This window comes from Chironomus tepperi, unplaced genomic scaffold, assembly GCF_022539635.2.
Source record: "Chironomus tepperi strain 1889 unplaced genomic scaffold, CSIRO-AGI_Ctep_v1 contig_81, whole genome shotgun sequence".
Taxonomy (NCBI): Eukaryota; Metazoa; Arthropoda; class Insecta; order Diptera; family Chironomidae; genus Chironomus; species Chironomus tepperi.
In genome coordinates this window covers 689,988-705,669 of record NW_027226203.1, presented here as the reverse complement: position 1 = coordinate 705,669, position 15,682 = coordinate 689,988, and the positions used below count along the sequence as shown (strand labels likewise).

The 15,682-nt window shown below is 33.4% G+C and overlaps 1 protein-coding gene and 2 non-coding genes across 3 annotated transcripts; 2 read left to right on the top strand and 1 right to left on the bottom strand.

Moving 5' to 3' along the window:
- Positions 1-6,256: 6,256 nt before the first annotated feature.
- LOC139085704 (cathepsin K-like) lies at positions 6,257-8,460 on the bottom strand. Its single transcript, XM_070633832.1, has 4 exons — positions 8,006-8,460; positions 7,606-7,722; positions 6,993-7,369; positions 6,257-6,839 (listed from the first exon to the last, which is right to left on the bottom strand). The coding sequence occupies exons 1-4, from the start codon at positions 8,445-8,447 to the stop codon at positions 6,738-6,740; spliced, it is 1,038 nt and encodes a 345-aa protein (XP_070489933.1). The 5' UTR covers positions 8,448-8,460; the 3' UTR covers positions 6,257-6,737.
- Positions 8,461-13,110: 4,650 nt separating this feature from the next.
- On the top strand, positions 13,111-13,183 carry TRNAR-UCG (transfer RNA arginine (anticodon UCG)). Its single transcript has one exon. It is a non-coding gene; the product is annotated as a tRNA-Arg (tRNA).
- Positions 13,184-15,396: 2,213 nt separating this feature from the next.
- Positions 15,397-15,469, top strand: TRNAR-UCG (transfer RNA arginine (anticodon UCG)). The gene has a single exon. It is a non-coding gene; the product is annotated as a tRNA-Arg (tRNA).
- Positions 15,470-15,682: the final 213 nt, after the last annotated feature.

The following is a 15,682-nucleotide window of genomic DNA, read 5'->3' as shown; positions in this document are numbered from 1 at the left end:
TAGTAAGAAGACTAAAATTCTTTTCCCTTCACATCCAATTTCTCCTTGAAAAAATTCCTTACAAGAAAGTAAAACAAAAGAGAAAATTTTTATTGTGAAAAATTAAGTGTTTTCATAAATTTGATAAATTGCTCACACACAATTGATTTAGAAAGGAGAATCAAGACGAAGACGGAGAATTTTTCTTACTTTATTGGAGCATGTGAAGAAGGGGGTCAATTGGATGTAATGTAACGTCAGAATTGACTACTTTGAGCTATCAAGAACAAGACTTCATCCAAAATTCTACAAAATATCCCATAACATCCCCACAATCCCCATCAGTTCCTCATGTCGAGGGTAGAACAAAAAAAAATGAATAATATACCTCAATATAGCTCCCATGTGAGGGTTCTTAAGCATCACATATGAGGTGGAAGAAATATGATCGTGATTTTCAGCCCCACATCCACCCCACCCAACTCAAAACTTTACGAAATTCTTGAAAAATTATGCTTTAGTCATGCATGCACACAAGCGTATTAAACTTTTGTTCCACATTTTCTGTATGAGGGGAGAAGCAGCACGAAAACTGTTGATGCTGCCAATCTTCAGCATATCAATCATTTTGATCGCAACAATTTGTTCAAATTTATTTAGAATTAAATGTCTCAATTAATGTAATTTGATGTATACCGTATGACTTTGTGATGTATCGATTCGTTGAACTATTGAGACATTTTTTTTTAAAAGGAAAATTAATGGGCGATTCATCTTTTGGGGATTATGAAGAAGATGGGAGACAGCAAGTTAGGTATAAAGCAAGTTAGGAGTTGAGGTTTATTAGGAAAGTGGCAGATAAAGGACTTTTTGGTTGAGTGACATCAGGTCATAAGTCATTTATCCTCTTATTTAAGGACGTGAGTTCGATTCCTGCAACCGTTCCAGTTACAGAAAGGGCTTACGTACCGTAATAAAAAGCATTCTGTGGTGCCTGAGCAGAGTCGAATCTGGGGTATCGAGCCATATATAGGCGAATCTGCTATTACTAGAGTAAGGCTTCTCTAACAAGCAAAGGTCATACTCTCAAGAGCTTGTTCATCTTAAATATACTACATGAGCATGCTCGTTAGCTTATTCTGTTCATGAGATTACGCTGTTTGCTTGTAAAAGCCTCTTTGGCTAAGTAATTAGGCCTCAAGCCGTACATCTGTATCACTCATTTGTAAGTCCATGGTTTCGATTCCCATCAGACACTAATCTCTCGATCATTGCATGGAATGTTGTCAATATGACAAGGATCTACACGAAAATCACGGCAGCACCTACAAACTTACCTAAATCTACATTTCATCTAAAAACAACAGCACATCCCTCTCAAATTAATCTCTCAGTCACTCTGAAATACATCAATTTTGATGATTAATTAGCGATATTATCTTTCACGTGAATCTCACAAATAATTTTTTATTCGTCTAAAATTGAAGACTAATAGATGGAGATGTGAATAATCTGTGTGAATCATGAATACAAGTTCATTGGAACGATTTTAGGTGTTTGTTGTTGGTGGTGGCATAGATAAATATTTTGAGTGCAATTTAATGAGACATTTATTAAGATGTGAATTATTGTGAAGGCGTTTAATGCGATTTGAAGATTTGTGTGCGGTATGTTGAATGTCATAATTAAGAGATATAAGCATCTTGAAAGCTTATTGAATCATTGAACTAGGAAAATTTTATGTGAATTAGTTGGTTTGGGGATGTTTTGAGTTGGTGCTAAGAATTGTGGTTGAATGAGGTGTTCCGCTAAGCACATGGCTTATAAATGGTCGAAAACACAGTCCCTGACCAACTTGAGTCTCAGGATCTTGAGGATCAGAGTCAAGCTGAACAGGGACTTCATTTTCTGATATTTTACCGCCTTGTGCCTTCCGAGTTTGCCAGACATTAAAAAAAATCGCAAATTAAAGTTTATAATAGTAAAATGACTTGTAGTTGCATACAGTGTCGTCTCTAAATCACCCATAAACTGACATCCAGTAAAAATCCCCCCTAAATCCTTTTAAAAATTTGCAAACTTTTTTTTTATTATTATCAAAACTCATTCAATTCATTTCACATCCATCACCTCATCAAGCACAACAAATTTCAGTTTATTTATTCATTTAACTTATAAAGAATTATTTCATTTCAATTTCTAGTTCAAATATTAAGCACGCTATCCGTCCATGCCATGATATTCTGATTAAATAAATCAAATGCTAGGAAAAATATATATAAGTAGGTGTTTTAAGGAAACAGAGAAAAAAATAGAGGAAGAAATAATAAATGAATGGTAGTCAGTAGTAGGAAGATGGATTGAAGGTGAGTAGTTAAAGCGCATTATTGTAGAAATTAATGTATTGAATTAGAATATGTTTAGTTGAATATAGAGCTAATATCCCCGAATAGCACAACCTATCACCTAAATCTCGAAACTTCGTTGTCGTATTAATAGTAAGACGTGAAATTGATCTGATGACATTATGATGGCTAATTTTGATCCATTTTTGGGTGAAAAATGAAATCCGCTCCATTGTACCGCTCATAGCTCGAAGTCAACTTTACTTAATTACTTCGCTGGCCGTACAAATTAAGTGTGATCCTTAACCTCCCTCAGTCGTCGTCTGTCACTGGCTACCACTTGTCAATTCCAAGTGTGATACTATCATTGAGTTGTATATAGACTTAATTTTCCCGAACACTTGAACGTATACCCAAAGGCACTGCTTCATCACCGTATTTACGAAAAGGCAGTGAAATTGAGCTAATTGCACCGTGACGGCTGATTTTGATCCATTTTTGGGCGACAAATGCGCTTAGATCTCGAAGTTGACATTTCTATACAAATTTGGAGTCGACTTTATGTTTTGTTTGATTAAGACACCAATCAGTAGGATGTATTTCAAGTGAACTGCCTTAGTACTAAGGATAGAGCATCACAAGGTCCTAGTGGGAGCATCTTCAATGCTATGACGTTTGTAAAATGACATTTAATCCACAATGCCGCCCTTCTGAATTGAACTTTAATCTTGACAACAATTGAAATCAAGGATCCTTCCTATTTAGAACAACCTTCCATATACAATTCAAAATGCAGCACTACTAACTCCAACAACCCCTAAAACCCAAGCTAAAAATTATCACGGTAGATTTTTCTCACCTTAGGTGTTTTATGCTTTGTTAACATTGGCAACGCACAATCGATTACTGACCGTTTTGTGATTTGTAAATGTTAGTTTAACTCAAGCATTGAACAAGGTGGAGAAATATGGCTAGATGGAATGTAATTAATTAATTTCTGCTGCTTTTTTTTTCTACCTCACATTCTTAGTTCTCTTTTGTTGTATGAAACAAATTCTTTCCGTTCATGCACGTTATGGATGAGATTTTTCATTCTTATTAATTGAAGTGCAAAGCATGAAGAAGGTTTTTTGTGAATAATTTTCATAACTTTCATGTGCTGTTGATTTTTTATTGGATTTATGTAGTGTTTGTTAGACTGAATAAGTTATGGAGGGGTGTTTGATTAGCTTGTTAAAATGATGAAATTTTATAAACGTCAATCAAATTTGATGTAGGGTTGTGATTAGTTAGGCATTGGAGTTGTTTGAGGTTTGTGAGATTTGTGAGTTGAATGTTGGGTTAAACTGCAATTATTTGGGTCCTTAGATAGCCACCTAGAGAATCAGATATCCAACTAGAGAAATTTTAAGTATTTTAGACAAATTTTATAGGTTATGTAGTATAGTTGAGGAAACTTGAAGAAAACTAAGGTCCATATCATGTGTACCTATCGACCATTGGGTTCTGACAGTAGAAAATACTTGATCAAGGTTTTCGTAAGCATTCAGACCATAATCAAGCAATGCTAGACAGATTTTGTGGGATTTATCATGGATTTTACAATTCTATAGCTGACTTTAAGGAAATCGTCCAACAAATCATACCAACGCAGTGATTTTTCGTATTGAATGGTTACTAAGCACTATTATCATCCACAAAAGACAAGAATACGTTACAATTAGTCATTAACTGGACCTTAACTTGCCATAAACTGGTTTTAACGTATTGTATCCAATCGGGATTGTAGATCCTTGTACTCCTCGCTTTAACAATTTGCAAGGACATGACTTACTGACTGATATTTCAAGCGAGTGGGTTTTGACCCCCAAAACCTCTTCTATCTTGAATACATCCATATCCTAAACATTATTCAGCTACAATTTCGATTACATCACAATAACCTTTTAGAGATTGCTTCAATCCTTTCATTGCAAATTAATTCTTACTTACTTCTTACTACCTTGGCTGGGACACACGTGAGGCTATTGCCGCATGTACAGAACGTCTGTAGACAGCTATATCTTTCGATAACTTCTGACAGTTCGGGATGTTGAGAACTCTAGCTCTCGCACATTAACTTGTACTGAAATTAAATAAAGCTACAAACCCAGTCGAGACACTTCTAGATCACATAATGTCTGTCTCAGATAAATGCATAATCAACAACTCAGACTTAATTAAAAATTAACCAAAAAATTCTCTCCCCATTCACACATTCCATAAATCAAGCATTGAAAAAAAATTCCTCTAACCAACCATAACAACCGCTGTCCTGTCTCACATTCCTTTCTTCCTTGATGACTCTGATAATATTTTTTCTCGTCTTTTTTCCATTACCATGCAAGCACGAGAGATGGCAAAAAAAACCTAAACAAACTAACGAACTAACTATCGTGAATCGTGATAATGAATAGTTCATAGCATGCTTTATACTGTATTTTTTTTACTTATTTATTTATTTTTTCCATCAAGCCATGCCACATGAAATTTTCTCATCGTCGTTCATTCGTCTTTTGTTGTTGCTGTTATTTTTCTTCCCCTTTATTGTTATTGCTATTGAATGCATGCAAAAAAAGGAAGTGGAGATGAGAAAGTGGAGAAGCTTGATGATAAGCTTGTCTGCACAAGCAAGTTGAGCTAGCGTGTGTCTATGTGTTTTATATGGAATAGAGGAAGAGAAAATAAATGAATGTAGAAATAATGATGGATTATGGAAGTGAAATCCTTCTCACTTCCATGAATTGTTTGTGTTGTAATCTTTTCAAGTCACGAACATAAGCGATTGAGATAAAATTAAAAAAAAATATGTAGGAGAATGAGGAAGTGAGAGAGGTATTTTGTGCTGTTTTTATCAACACTTGCTGCTGTTGCTAGATTTTTTTTTACAGTGAGATAGTTGAGGACTTGATGTAGTGATGTAGGATTCAGCATAGAGGTTTTTGGAAGGGTTAAAGCGCAGTTTTGATGGTAATATTCAGATTATTAGGTCATTGCTGAAAATTATGATTAATTCGTGGAATCCATGGATTATATGGATTTTTCCATGGCTAAATCGGATTAATTTATGGAAATCCTATGGAATTTTTCGAATCCATTGAATCTGTGGAAGAAAAGTGGAATATTTGAAATAATCATGACTTAGTGCTTATAGAATTTATAGCTTAAATTCTGACACTATCCAAAAATGGAAAAATTACTATATATTCTAGTCACGCTGTTTGTAAAGGAAAAATTATAGCCAGATTTTGTGCCCATCAGTTATCACTTATTTGTAAAAGGAAAAATTACGTCTTGTGTTATTCAAGTTGCATTTACAGCCAAAATCTCAAAAATGGACACAATATTCTAACATTATGAGGTCACCTTACGTCTTTCTATGCACAGACCTGTATCATGTGCTTGAGATGTAGCTAGGAAGAGGCTTTGAACCTTCACGCGGTCGACAGTTAAGCGTATTTAATCTAAATTTCCTCATTGAATTACGATCATATTTAATGTGCTTAAGATGTAGTCAGGGCTTTGAACCATCGAATATTAATCTAAATTTCCTTATAATTGAAATCAACTTCACTTATCAACTTCCATCCTGACAATCAGACAATCCACCACCATCCACATCCCTTTCCCATCCAAAAATAACTGTATCCCAAAAAAATTAAGTAAGCTGAAGTGCATGATGGATATTTTTCATGTGCAAACAACGAAAAAAAAAATTTTTTTTCTGCTGATCTTTGCATGCCTTCTGCAACATGCAAGATTTTTCGTTGAGAGTGCATGACGGAAAATTTTGTTTCTCGTGCTGCTGTGAATAATGGTAATTGATTTAAGAATAATTTTGTGTTGGAGCAACAACAAAAAATTGGAGCATAAAAACTAGGAAGGAATAAAAATTGTTTTTTGATGAATTTGATGGAATTTTATTAAATAAATTTGATGCAATTTTAAACAGTTTGATAGAGAATATGATGTAATTTGAGATAAGGGAACGTTCGGAGATTATGGTACGACCAGAAGGAGGGGCAGAAGGATGTCAGTGATAGAGCCAGCTTTAAGCATCATCTGAGTGAGTCCATGGATCTCAGTTGATCTGTACGGCCAGCTAAGTAAGTAAGTTAGTAGGCAGGGGGAAGGGTGACCTCCTGGGGTGATTTTCTTAAGGTGTACAACATTTGGTTCATGATTTTGTATCGGAATCAAGAAGGAAAAAGAGTTTAGAGTATTACATAATTTCCAGACGTTCCCTAACGAATCTTAATAATCTATTGGCACAATTTACATAAATAACAGTCATATGGAACTCCAATATTCGTATGTCACCAAAATACAGAAACATAGAGCCTGGTGTCGCCAAAACTACACAGTCAATGCTAATCATGAGCTATAATCCACATAAATTGCATAACAAGCAATATTACAATTGTTGTCTTTGCCCATAGCCATTCGGATGTATCCATCTTCTCCCCACTTTGTACCCTACAATAAATTAGAAGCCATTTATTAGACGATCCATTTCTTATGAATAAACAAGGCTCGGACACTTCAAAAGTATTTTACCATACTTTTTAATAACTATGAAGCTCTGTACCTTATTATAGAGTGCCTGAGTCTTGAATTTAGTGACCTTACCCATGAATTCTGAACCAAAAAGTAAGGTTTCCTCTTCTTATCGTTAGTAACTCCATATCCCAGCAATAAAACACTATGGTTGATAGTTTTACAGTCATTATCAGACTTTCTGCATCTCTCATCATAGAACACACCAGTTTTATAATGCTGGAACAGTCCCGATTTCTTATCAACATTAATTGTTATGATAATTGGTCCATAATTTGCAAGATGATACTTTAGTTTATTTTCATCAGCATCTAGACTGTATTCATAGATATTTTTGATATTTAGTGGAATTTTCTCGACTCCATAGCTTTCACAGCTGTCTTCTTCACCTGTGTATGGATAGTCTTCTTCCTCTGGAGCTCGATTGCGAGATTTTTTTTTTAAAAATCCTAAAAATGATTGAAATTTTTAAGGTTTTTGTGGATTATTTCATAAATTCAGATCATCTTAATAGACAAGAGCGACACAAATGAGGAAGGCTTCAACATTGAGCTTTTGAGAATCCGCTCCTCTTCTTATTAACACCAAATGGACCACCATAAGGATGGACCACTATATGACAGCCATTTGAATTCCTTGGCAGAGCCTTCTTCATTTGTGTCCTTCAGAAGATATTGCAACTCACTTAATGCATCTGTTGGCCATTCACCTCTGCACTTATCCTTCTTCTTATGACAGTCAACAAGATACTGTGGTGCCAAAGTTTTGTTCCATTTTGAGCTTCTTATTCGATTTTGAGTTTCTAGAAAGATAATATTTACAACTTAGTCCAGTGGTGGACAATCTGTGAGCCGTGGCGCATAAGAGTGTCGCCGATAGTTTTCGGAAATGGCATGAACTGCATGAGATGCCTGGCTTCGATTGAGGCTTATCACCAAGGTGTGCCACGACACCAAAATGTTGATTGCCACTGACTTAGTCGTTTACTTATTAAATTGAGGGAGACATAAAAAGCGTTTGAGAAGCGCGTCAAGTCATAATGGCTCCACTTCCATTTGGAGCTAAGGAATAAGATTCAAACTTACCAATCAACTGCATAACCGAGAATGCCCAACATGATCCACATTCACTTCCTTGATCTCTCACTGGTGATGCATATTTCTGCCAACTTATTGATTCTGGAAGATTATCTTCATCATAATCATTAAGCTTACGTGCTGACAATAATGCTGGATGAGTAGACAACAGCTTCTTAGGCAGCATAGTTCCACAAAAGTTATCAACAAATTGTTCAGTTGATAAGTAAGAAAATTGATTGAGTGCAGCTTCAAAGTCATCGTCCTTTGAGTTATGTTCGTTAATTAAATCTATGTTGTGTTGATAAGCATCAATGTATGGCGATTGTGTGGAATTTTGGAAATTTTCATGATATTTTGATGCCCATGAGGAGAAGGAATCGTGATAAATTGAGAAGGATTGTGATGGAAATGGGAGGGAAATGAGGAAAAATATTGAAAATTTGAACATTTTTTTTTGGGTATTTTTTTAAATTTTTTATTAATTTTTTCAAATTCTTTTAAAAAGGAAGTAAGTATTCACTTTAAAAATTCACAAAAATTGTTTTTCCTAAAAAATAAAATTTAAAAATATTTTGAACTTTTAAGAATTACTTAGCACTTTTATCATTTATACGAAGAATTTGAAGTAAGAAGATAATGAAGCCTACAACAACAAAAGATGCGTAGCTCATTCATCTGTTCAAATATTTTTAGTTTCAAATTCACAACTAAATTATTAAAGTTAACAATTTTTAAAAACTTGTTGACATTAAACTTTAAATCAGTAGTGGACAACCTGCTTGCCGTGACACACTAGGCTAAAATTATCGAAAAATGTCATGTCGTGTCGACTAATGCCGACTATTTAGACCTCTGGTATGCAGTTTTAGATGACTAAGAAGACAATGAAGCCTACAACAACAAAAGATGCGTGGATCTTCCATCTGTTCAAATATTTTTAGGTTCAAATTCACAACTAAATTATTAAGTTTAAAATTTTTTAAAAACTTGTTGACATTAAACTTTAAATCAGTAGTGGGAAACCTGTGTGCCATGACAAACTAGGCCAAATTATAGAAAAATGTCATGAACCGTACCGAAACCGTACCCGTTATCACCAATATGTCCCACGAAAAACTAAATGGTTGACCATCACTGCTTAAAACTACTGAACTAAAAACAGAAATTGAGGTTATCAAACCAGGAGGATCTTTTTTAATGATAAACTTGTTTTGATGCTGTCATCAATAAACTCACCGTACACAAAAAACACTTGACTCTCATTCCATTCAGGTGATTTGCCTTTGATAAATAATTTAAATTGAAATTGAGTCAGAAATAATTCTCATTTTAATATGAATAATTTAAATAGAAAATTGAAATTAATATTAAGGTGATGATTTCCTTGACGAATGTCAGGGTGTCTCATACTTTTTAAAAGAGGATATTAATTGGTTGAGAACTGGGACGTAGGCAGACAATTTCTTATTTTTAGATCGTTATTTTGAAATTTAAATTTGTTGTTAATGGACGTTCAGTTATTAAGTAACGATATTGCAAAGGATGGGTCGGTTGAGATTTTGTTACGGAGAGGGTTGGGAGGAGGGAGGGAAGAAGGGATCAAAAAAGTCGATTTTTGAGTTATGTAGTAAGTAACGACATGAAATATATTTTTGGATCCCCACCCCCTGTCGTAACGCTTTGTAATAAGATTATAAACCACATAGCCTCCCCCTACCCCCAATCTACTTGCACATTTACTTAAATAACTTAACAAAAAACATAATTTTCAAAATTTATTTCAAGTCTAAGAGACACAAAACTCCTTAAAGTGCTTAAGAAAAAATTATCATAAGAACAAAAAAAAGGCTATAAAAAGTTGATTATTAAAAACTTCTTAGTCTCTACTCAAATAACCGCCAGCCCTTAAAAAACTAAAACTTTAAATCGATAAGTTTTTCTCATTTATTCATTTATTATTTCTTTCTACTTCATCTAATGGCTGTTCTCATGCTCCTCGTTTTTTATTTTTTTGTCTAAAGTATAAGAATGAACATTTTTAAGTGGGAAAAGAAGATTATTTCGAATTGCCATAAATCTTAACTTCTTATGAGATGCTCGATTTGTGTGAAAGAGAATTAGGAGGGATGGAGAGGATAATGTGCTGGAATTTGTGACTTTTGGGAGTCAGTTTGGGTTTAGCGTTCAAATTTATAAGTTCATTTTTTGGAAAGTTAAAAAAAGTTAAAAATTTTGGTTTTGTTTGTTTTAAAGTTCAAATTTTGTTTTAAAAAGTGAAATTTATATTCATAAATTAATAAAATTTATTTGCATTGAAATTTTAAAATTTAAAAAAAAAATTTAAAAATTTTAAAAATTAAAATCTAAAAATTTTAAAAAATTTCTAAAAATTTTAAAAAATTGAAATTTAAAAAATTTAAATTTAAAAATTTTTAAAAAATGAAATTTAAAATTTTAAAAAAATTTAAACTTTATTTATTAAATTAAAAAAATTTATATTTGGTATTTTAGTTGAAATTTAAAGAATGATTGAATAAAAAAATTTTCATTTAAATTTTTGAATTAAATTTTTTTTCAATATTTCTAATGTTAATTTTTTAAAATTTAAAAATTTTTAAATATTTAAATTTTTAAATTTTTAAATTTTAAATTTTAAAAATTTTTAAATTTTAAATAAAATTTCAATTTTTAATTTAATTTACCTAATTTTTATTTTTCCAATTTTACAATTCAATTTTAAGAAATAAAAATTTTAAAAAAGACGCTCAATAATGCTCTCTAAAAAGTTAAATATTTTCAATAACTTTCCAACTTTCTTTCTCACCACAAAAAAAGGAATCTTTTTTCCTTAAACTATTTAATAAGGTTTTTATAAGAACATAAAGTTCGTTTGCACTCCGTCTAAATTCACAAATTTATAATCATTTTAAAAAAGATTAGCTTCGAGATAAAAAAATGTTAAAAAATGAAAAACTTTATTTTAAGAATTATTTCTCTTTTATTTTATTTTTGGTTGCAAATCAACAAATGAAAATTTAATGATATTCTCAATTTTTGCAGATATTTTGGACTTTTATTGCTCTTTTTTTAGATTTTCAAATCGGATTTGAATTATCGATGAATTTATTAATGTCAAAAATATGGATTGTTATAGCTTAATCCTCAAAAATATCAGCAAATCCTCTCGTACACTCAGTTTTCATCACTCCACCTTCCCCAAATTTACTGTCAGCTGTGAATCGCCACCGTCCCATGTAATGACGTGGTATGCTTTTCAGTAACATTGGAGGAAATTCTATTGGCACCATATCGTATTCCCATTTGGTCTAAAAAATGTTTTAAAATTTTAAAATGTCCAAAAATGCTAAAAACCAGAGTTGCAAAACAGGTGTCTGTGACAGGCAAAAACCGTACAAATTCTTAATAATTTATATGGTTTTTCTTTCAAACCCATACAAATTATCAAGAATTTGTACGGTTTTTGCCTGTCACAGGCACCTGTTTTGCAACTCTGCTAAATCACCAATTTCATACCCCAGCAGCTATAGGGCATCCTTTAGTATCTTTAAACATAAAGTACCACGGCTCCAGTGGATTCCTTAACGAATCACAAAAATCTTTATAATGTCTATCATAAGCTTGAATTAACCACTGTCCCTGAACATAGTGTTCAGCATAAAAGTGAGCAACCCAAGGACTGTTGACGTCCTTCATAATATTCCATGTTCCGTTCATGAATGTGTGCGTGTCATTGATTGGTATGAAACTAAGTTCTGATAGATCCATGAATGGCACTTTCTCGAATGTTGAGCATTTTTCAATTTCTGGGTGGGTTAATAAGGGACTTTAATTAGTTCCTGGGTAAAGGGATAGTGTCCTGCTTTTAGCACTTAGGTTTGAATTTTGAAAAAACGTTAGAAATTAACACAAAAAATTGATTTCTAAATTCGTGCAAAACCGTACAAAATTGACAATAGCTCAATGGCAGAGCCTCAAGTTTACTGCTTTAAAATATAAAAACTCACTTTCATCCACCACTATTAATACCTTTGCATCAATTACAGCATGTAACAAAAAAATAACAAATATTATTATTAGTTCCAATTTAAGCATCTCACTGCAACGACTGTAATGACAATATAATTGAAATTAGAGTCTATCAAAGCTTTTTATTGATTAATCATGCAAGATCGCTATTATCGACTTTTTAATTGTGTTGATTTCAAAAAGATACAAAGTTTCAATCAAATTTTCAATTTTATTTCAAAATAATGCGAAAAATCATCAAATTGTAGATTAAAAGCATGATTATCTGTTCAAAACAAATGTTGAATCACTGCAAAATTACCAAACAAGATGTTAGCCTCTAGTGGACCTGGATCAATCACGGAAGACACATGACGTAGAATGGCCAGCTTATCTCTGACTCAAAAACCAGATTACATGAAATATAACCTAAAATTTATTTCAAAATATATAAATTCGATACAATTTTAATTTCAAATGCCTTTCAATTGTAAGTTTAAGCCTTTCAATTGTGAAATTCAATATTTATAAGGAATTTGACTCATCCGTAGAATTGCCCAATAGAAATTTCACTATATTATGTGACGTAATAAATGTACAGTCGCTAATCAATAAATATATCACCATATCCTCTTTGACAATCATGTTTATAAGTTCCATCTTCTTCTTTATATTCTCCATCAATATTTATCCTCCATCTTCCCATATAATGACGCGGAATGGCATTCAGCATTGTTTGGGGAAATTGAATCGGTACCATGTCAAAAACCCATACAGTCTGAAAGAATTTAAAACTCGGTAAATCGGTTATTCAATCCAAAATCTGGCACCAGGCTGGCGTGACTCTGACCTAAGGCTTTCTAACCTAAGGCTAAGATTTTTGATCGATTAACTGATTTGTTCTATATGAAACTTTGTCATAAGATACGAGGGCATATCATGAGAGGTTCCTTTTAAGTTTAACTTATGTTTACCGAGCCTGGTTTATCATGAGTTCTTTTCTTCATATTTAAATCCCTGACTTTATTATTATCATAATGGTTAATATTATCCTTTTAGCCAAGTTCTTTCAACTTGTCCAGAATGGTTCCGTGGCGAAATGGCTATCGCGTCGGACTTCGAATCCGAAGGTTGGGGGTTCGAAACCCTCCGGAATCGTATTCTTTTTTTTTGATTATATTTGTTTAATTTTTTAAGGCACTTCTTTAAGCTCAGAACTTTCATTTTTATCACTTATAAACCACAAAATAGTTACTTACTCCTGCTGGTATTGGACATTTTTTGACATGCCTAACCGCGTACTGCCATGGTTCCATTGGATTTTTAATCGCTTCACAAAAGTCCTTATAATACCGATCGAAAGCCTGTATCAGCCATTCTCCTCGAATATAATGTTCTGAAAAAATTCTCATCGGCCATTTACCATCAATTGCTCTATTAAATTTCCATGATCCATTAAGGAATGTTGTGGTGTCATTTTCAGGTACGAGTTTTAAATCAGTAAGATCATTCATTGTAGATTTATTGACTGTATTACAGTCTTCAAGTTCTAGAAAGAAATTTGAAGTTAGTAGAATAGCTTGGTATATGAAGGTTCAATAATACTTTGGTCTGTAACAATCAAAACTCTTCCTGCAGGAACTGCAGAAACTAGCAGCAAAATTATCAAATATATTATCATATTTTATGCCTTATTATTGCTATAGAATATTGTAGGATGTTGTTAAACTAAAACTAAAATAACATTGAACTGTTAACTTCAATGCCTCATTAATTTATACTTGCTATTTAACTTTTAATTAATTGATTTATACATTAGTCGACGATTTTCATGATGTAACTGATGCGTCAGATCTAAACACGAGCAGCAAATGACTTTTATTACTTGCCATTTGGAAGTTATGACAGTAACAAGGTTCAGACACTCCAAAAGTCCGGTACTGGATTTGCTGTACTTATTGGATCTTTTGAAAGTACAGTAAATACAGTACTAGACTTACTGTAATTGATGGAATGTAAATTAAGTACTTGCTGTACTTACTGTACTTACTGTATTTACTGTACTTACTGTATTTACTGTACTTGCCTTTACGCTGCACATGACCTTTGCCAATGTCGCCTTGAGCAATCTGATCAGCTTGTGAGGGAAGTTATACTCCCACATGATGCTCCACAGCCCCTCTCTGTCAATCGTGTCATATGCTGAAATCAATGAACTGGTGATGGGTTTCTACATTCATCTCGTAGCTCTTTCAAACAATTTGGCGAATGCTGAAAAGCTGATCGAATGTAGAAGGCTGCCGCCTAAACCCTGCTTGGTATTCACTCAAAAATTCTTCCGAATACGGCTCCTGGTCTCATGGAAAGGATCTTAGAGAGTACTTTGTATGCTGATGGGAGGAGTGAAATTCCACGATAATTTGAACAGGTCATTTTGCATCCCTTCTTGTGGATGGGACAAATCATGCCGATCATCCATTCTTCCGGTAGTTTCTCTTCCATCCAGACTTGCACTATTAGCTGGCCTGCTGTTAACAAGCTCTTCACTTCCCGTCTTGAACAGCTCAGCAGGTAAGTTATTGAGACCAGGCGCTTTGTTGTTCTTAAGTTTGATAATAGCCGCCACTACCTGACAGCGTCCGCACATTCCACTCCTTACGGAGACCATACCTTAGGCGAAATCTATATTAACCTAGTAGGCAAAGAGCGTACTCAAGAGCAGAGTAAGATAAGAGGAACACTCTCGAGCATGCTCATCTAGTATGTTTAAGTGGGCAAGCTCTCGAGAGCATTAGGGATAGCTTATACTGCTTATACTGATACATATGATAGCTTATACTTTGAGTCTACTCTTCATTTTATTACTGTCTCTTTCTCTACACAAATTTATTTCAAGGATTTACAATATCCATTCTTATAGGAACCGATCACTTAAAATAAGTGAATAGTCCCTAATCAATAAAAGCATCACCATAAACTCTTTGACAATCAGGTTTATAAGTTCCATCTTCTTCTTTATATTCTCCAATCATATTTATCCTCCATCTTCCCATGTAATGACGTGGAATGGCATTCAACAATGTTGGTGGAAATTTAAGTGGTACCATGTCAAAAAACCATACAGTCTGAAAGAATTTAAAAGTCGATTAATCGGTTATTCAATCCAAAATCTGGCACTAAGCTGGTTCTGTAAATACATAAATAATATGTTAATCGTCATAACTTAAGTTCACCGAACCTGGTTCATCAAAGGTTCTTTTCCTCTTATTTAAATCTTGATCCCGGATCCTGAATCGACCTGGATCAACTTTATTATTATCATAATGGTTAATATTATTATTTTAGCCAAACTCTTCCAACTTGTCCAGAATGGTTCCGTGGCGAAATGGCTATCGCGTCGGACTTCGAATCCGAAGGTTGGGGGTTCGAAACCCTCCGGAATCGTGTTCTTTTTTGATTCTTTTTTTGCTTAATTTTTTAAGGCACTTCTTCAAGCTCAGAACTTTCATTTTCATAAATCATAATTTAGTTACTTACTCCTGCTGGTATTGGACATTTTTTGAAATCCTTAACCGCATAATGCCACGGTTCCATTGGATTTTTAATCGCATCACAATAGTCTATATAATACCGATCGAAAGCCTGCATCAGCCATTC

What these genes read in the sequence shown, in the direction of transcription:
- LOC139085704 (XM_070633832.1), bottom strand. Translation starts at nt 8,447, where the DNA reads ATGTTCAAATTTTCAATATTTTTCCTCATTTCCCTCCCATTTCCATCA. An exon ending in CTCGGTTATGCAGTTGATTG is followed by an intron (nt 7,723 to 8,005) that starts GTAAGTTTGAAT and finishes TTATCTTTCTAG; the next exon opens with AAACTCAAAATCGAATAAGA. An exon ending in TTTTGGTTCAGAATTCATGG is followed by an intron (nt 6,840 to 6,992) that starts GTAAGGTCACTA and finishes AATTTATTGTAG; the next exon opens with GGTACAAAGTGGGGAGAAGA.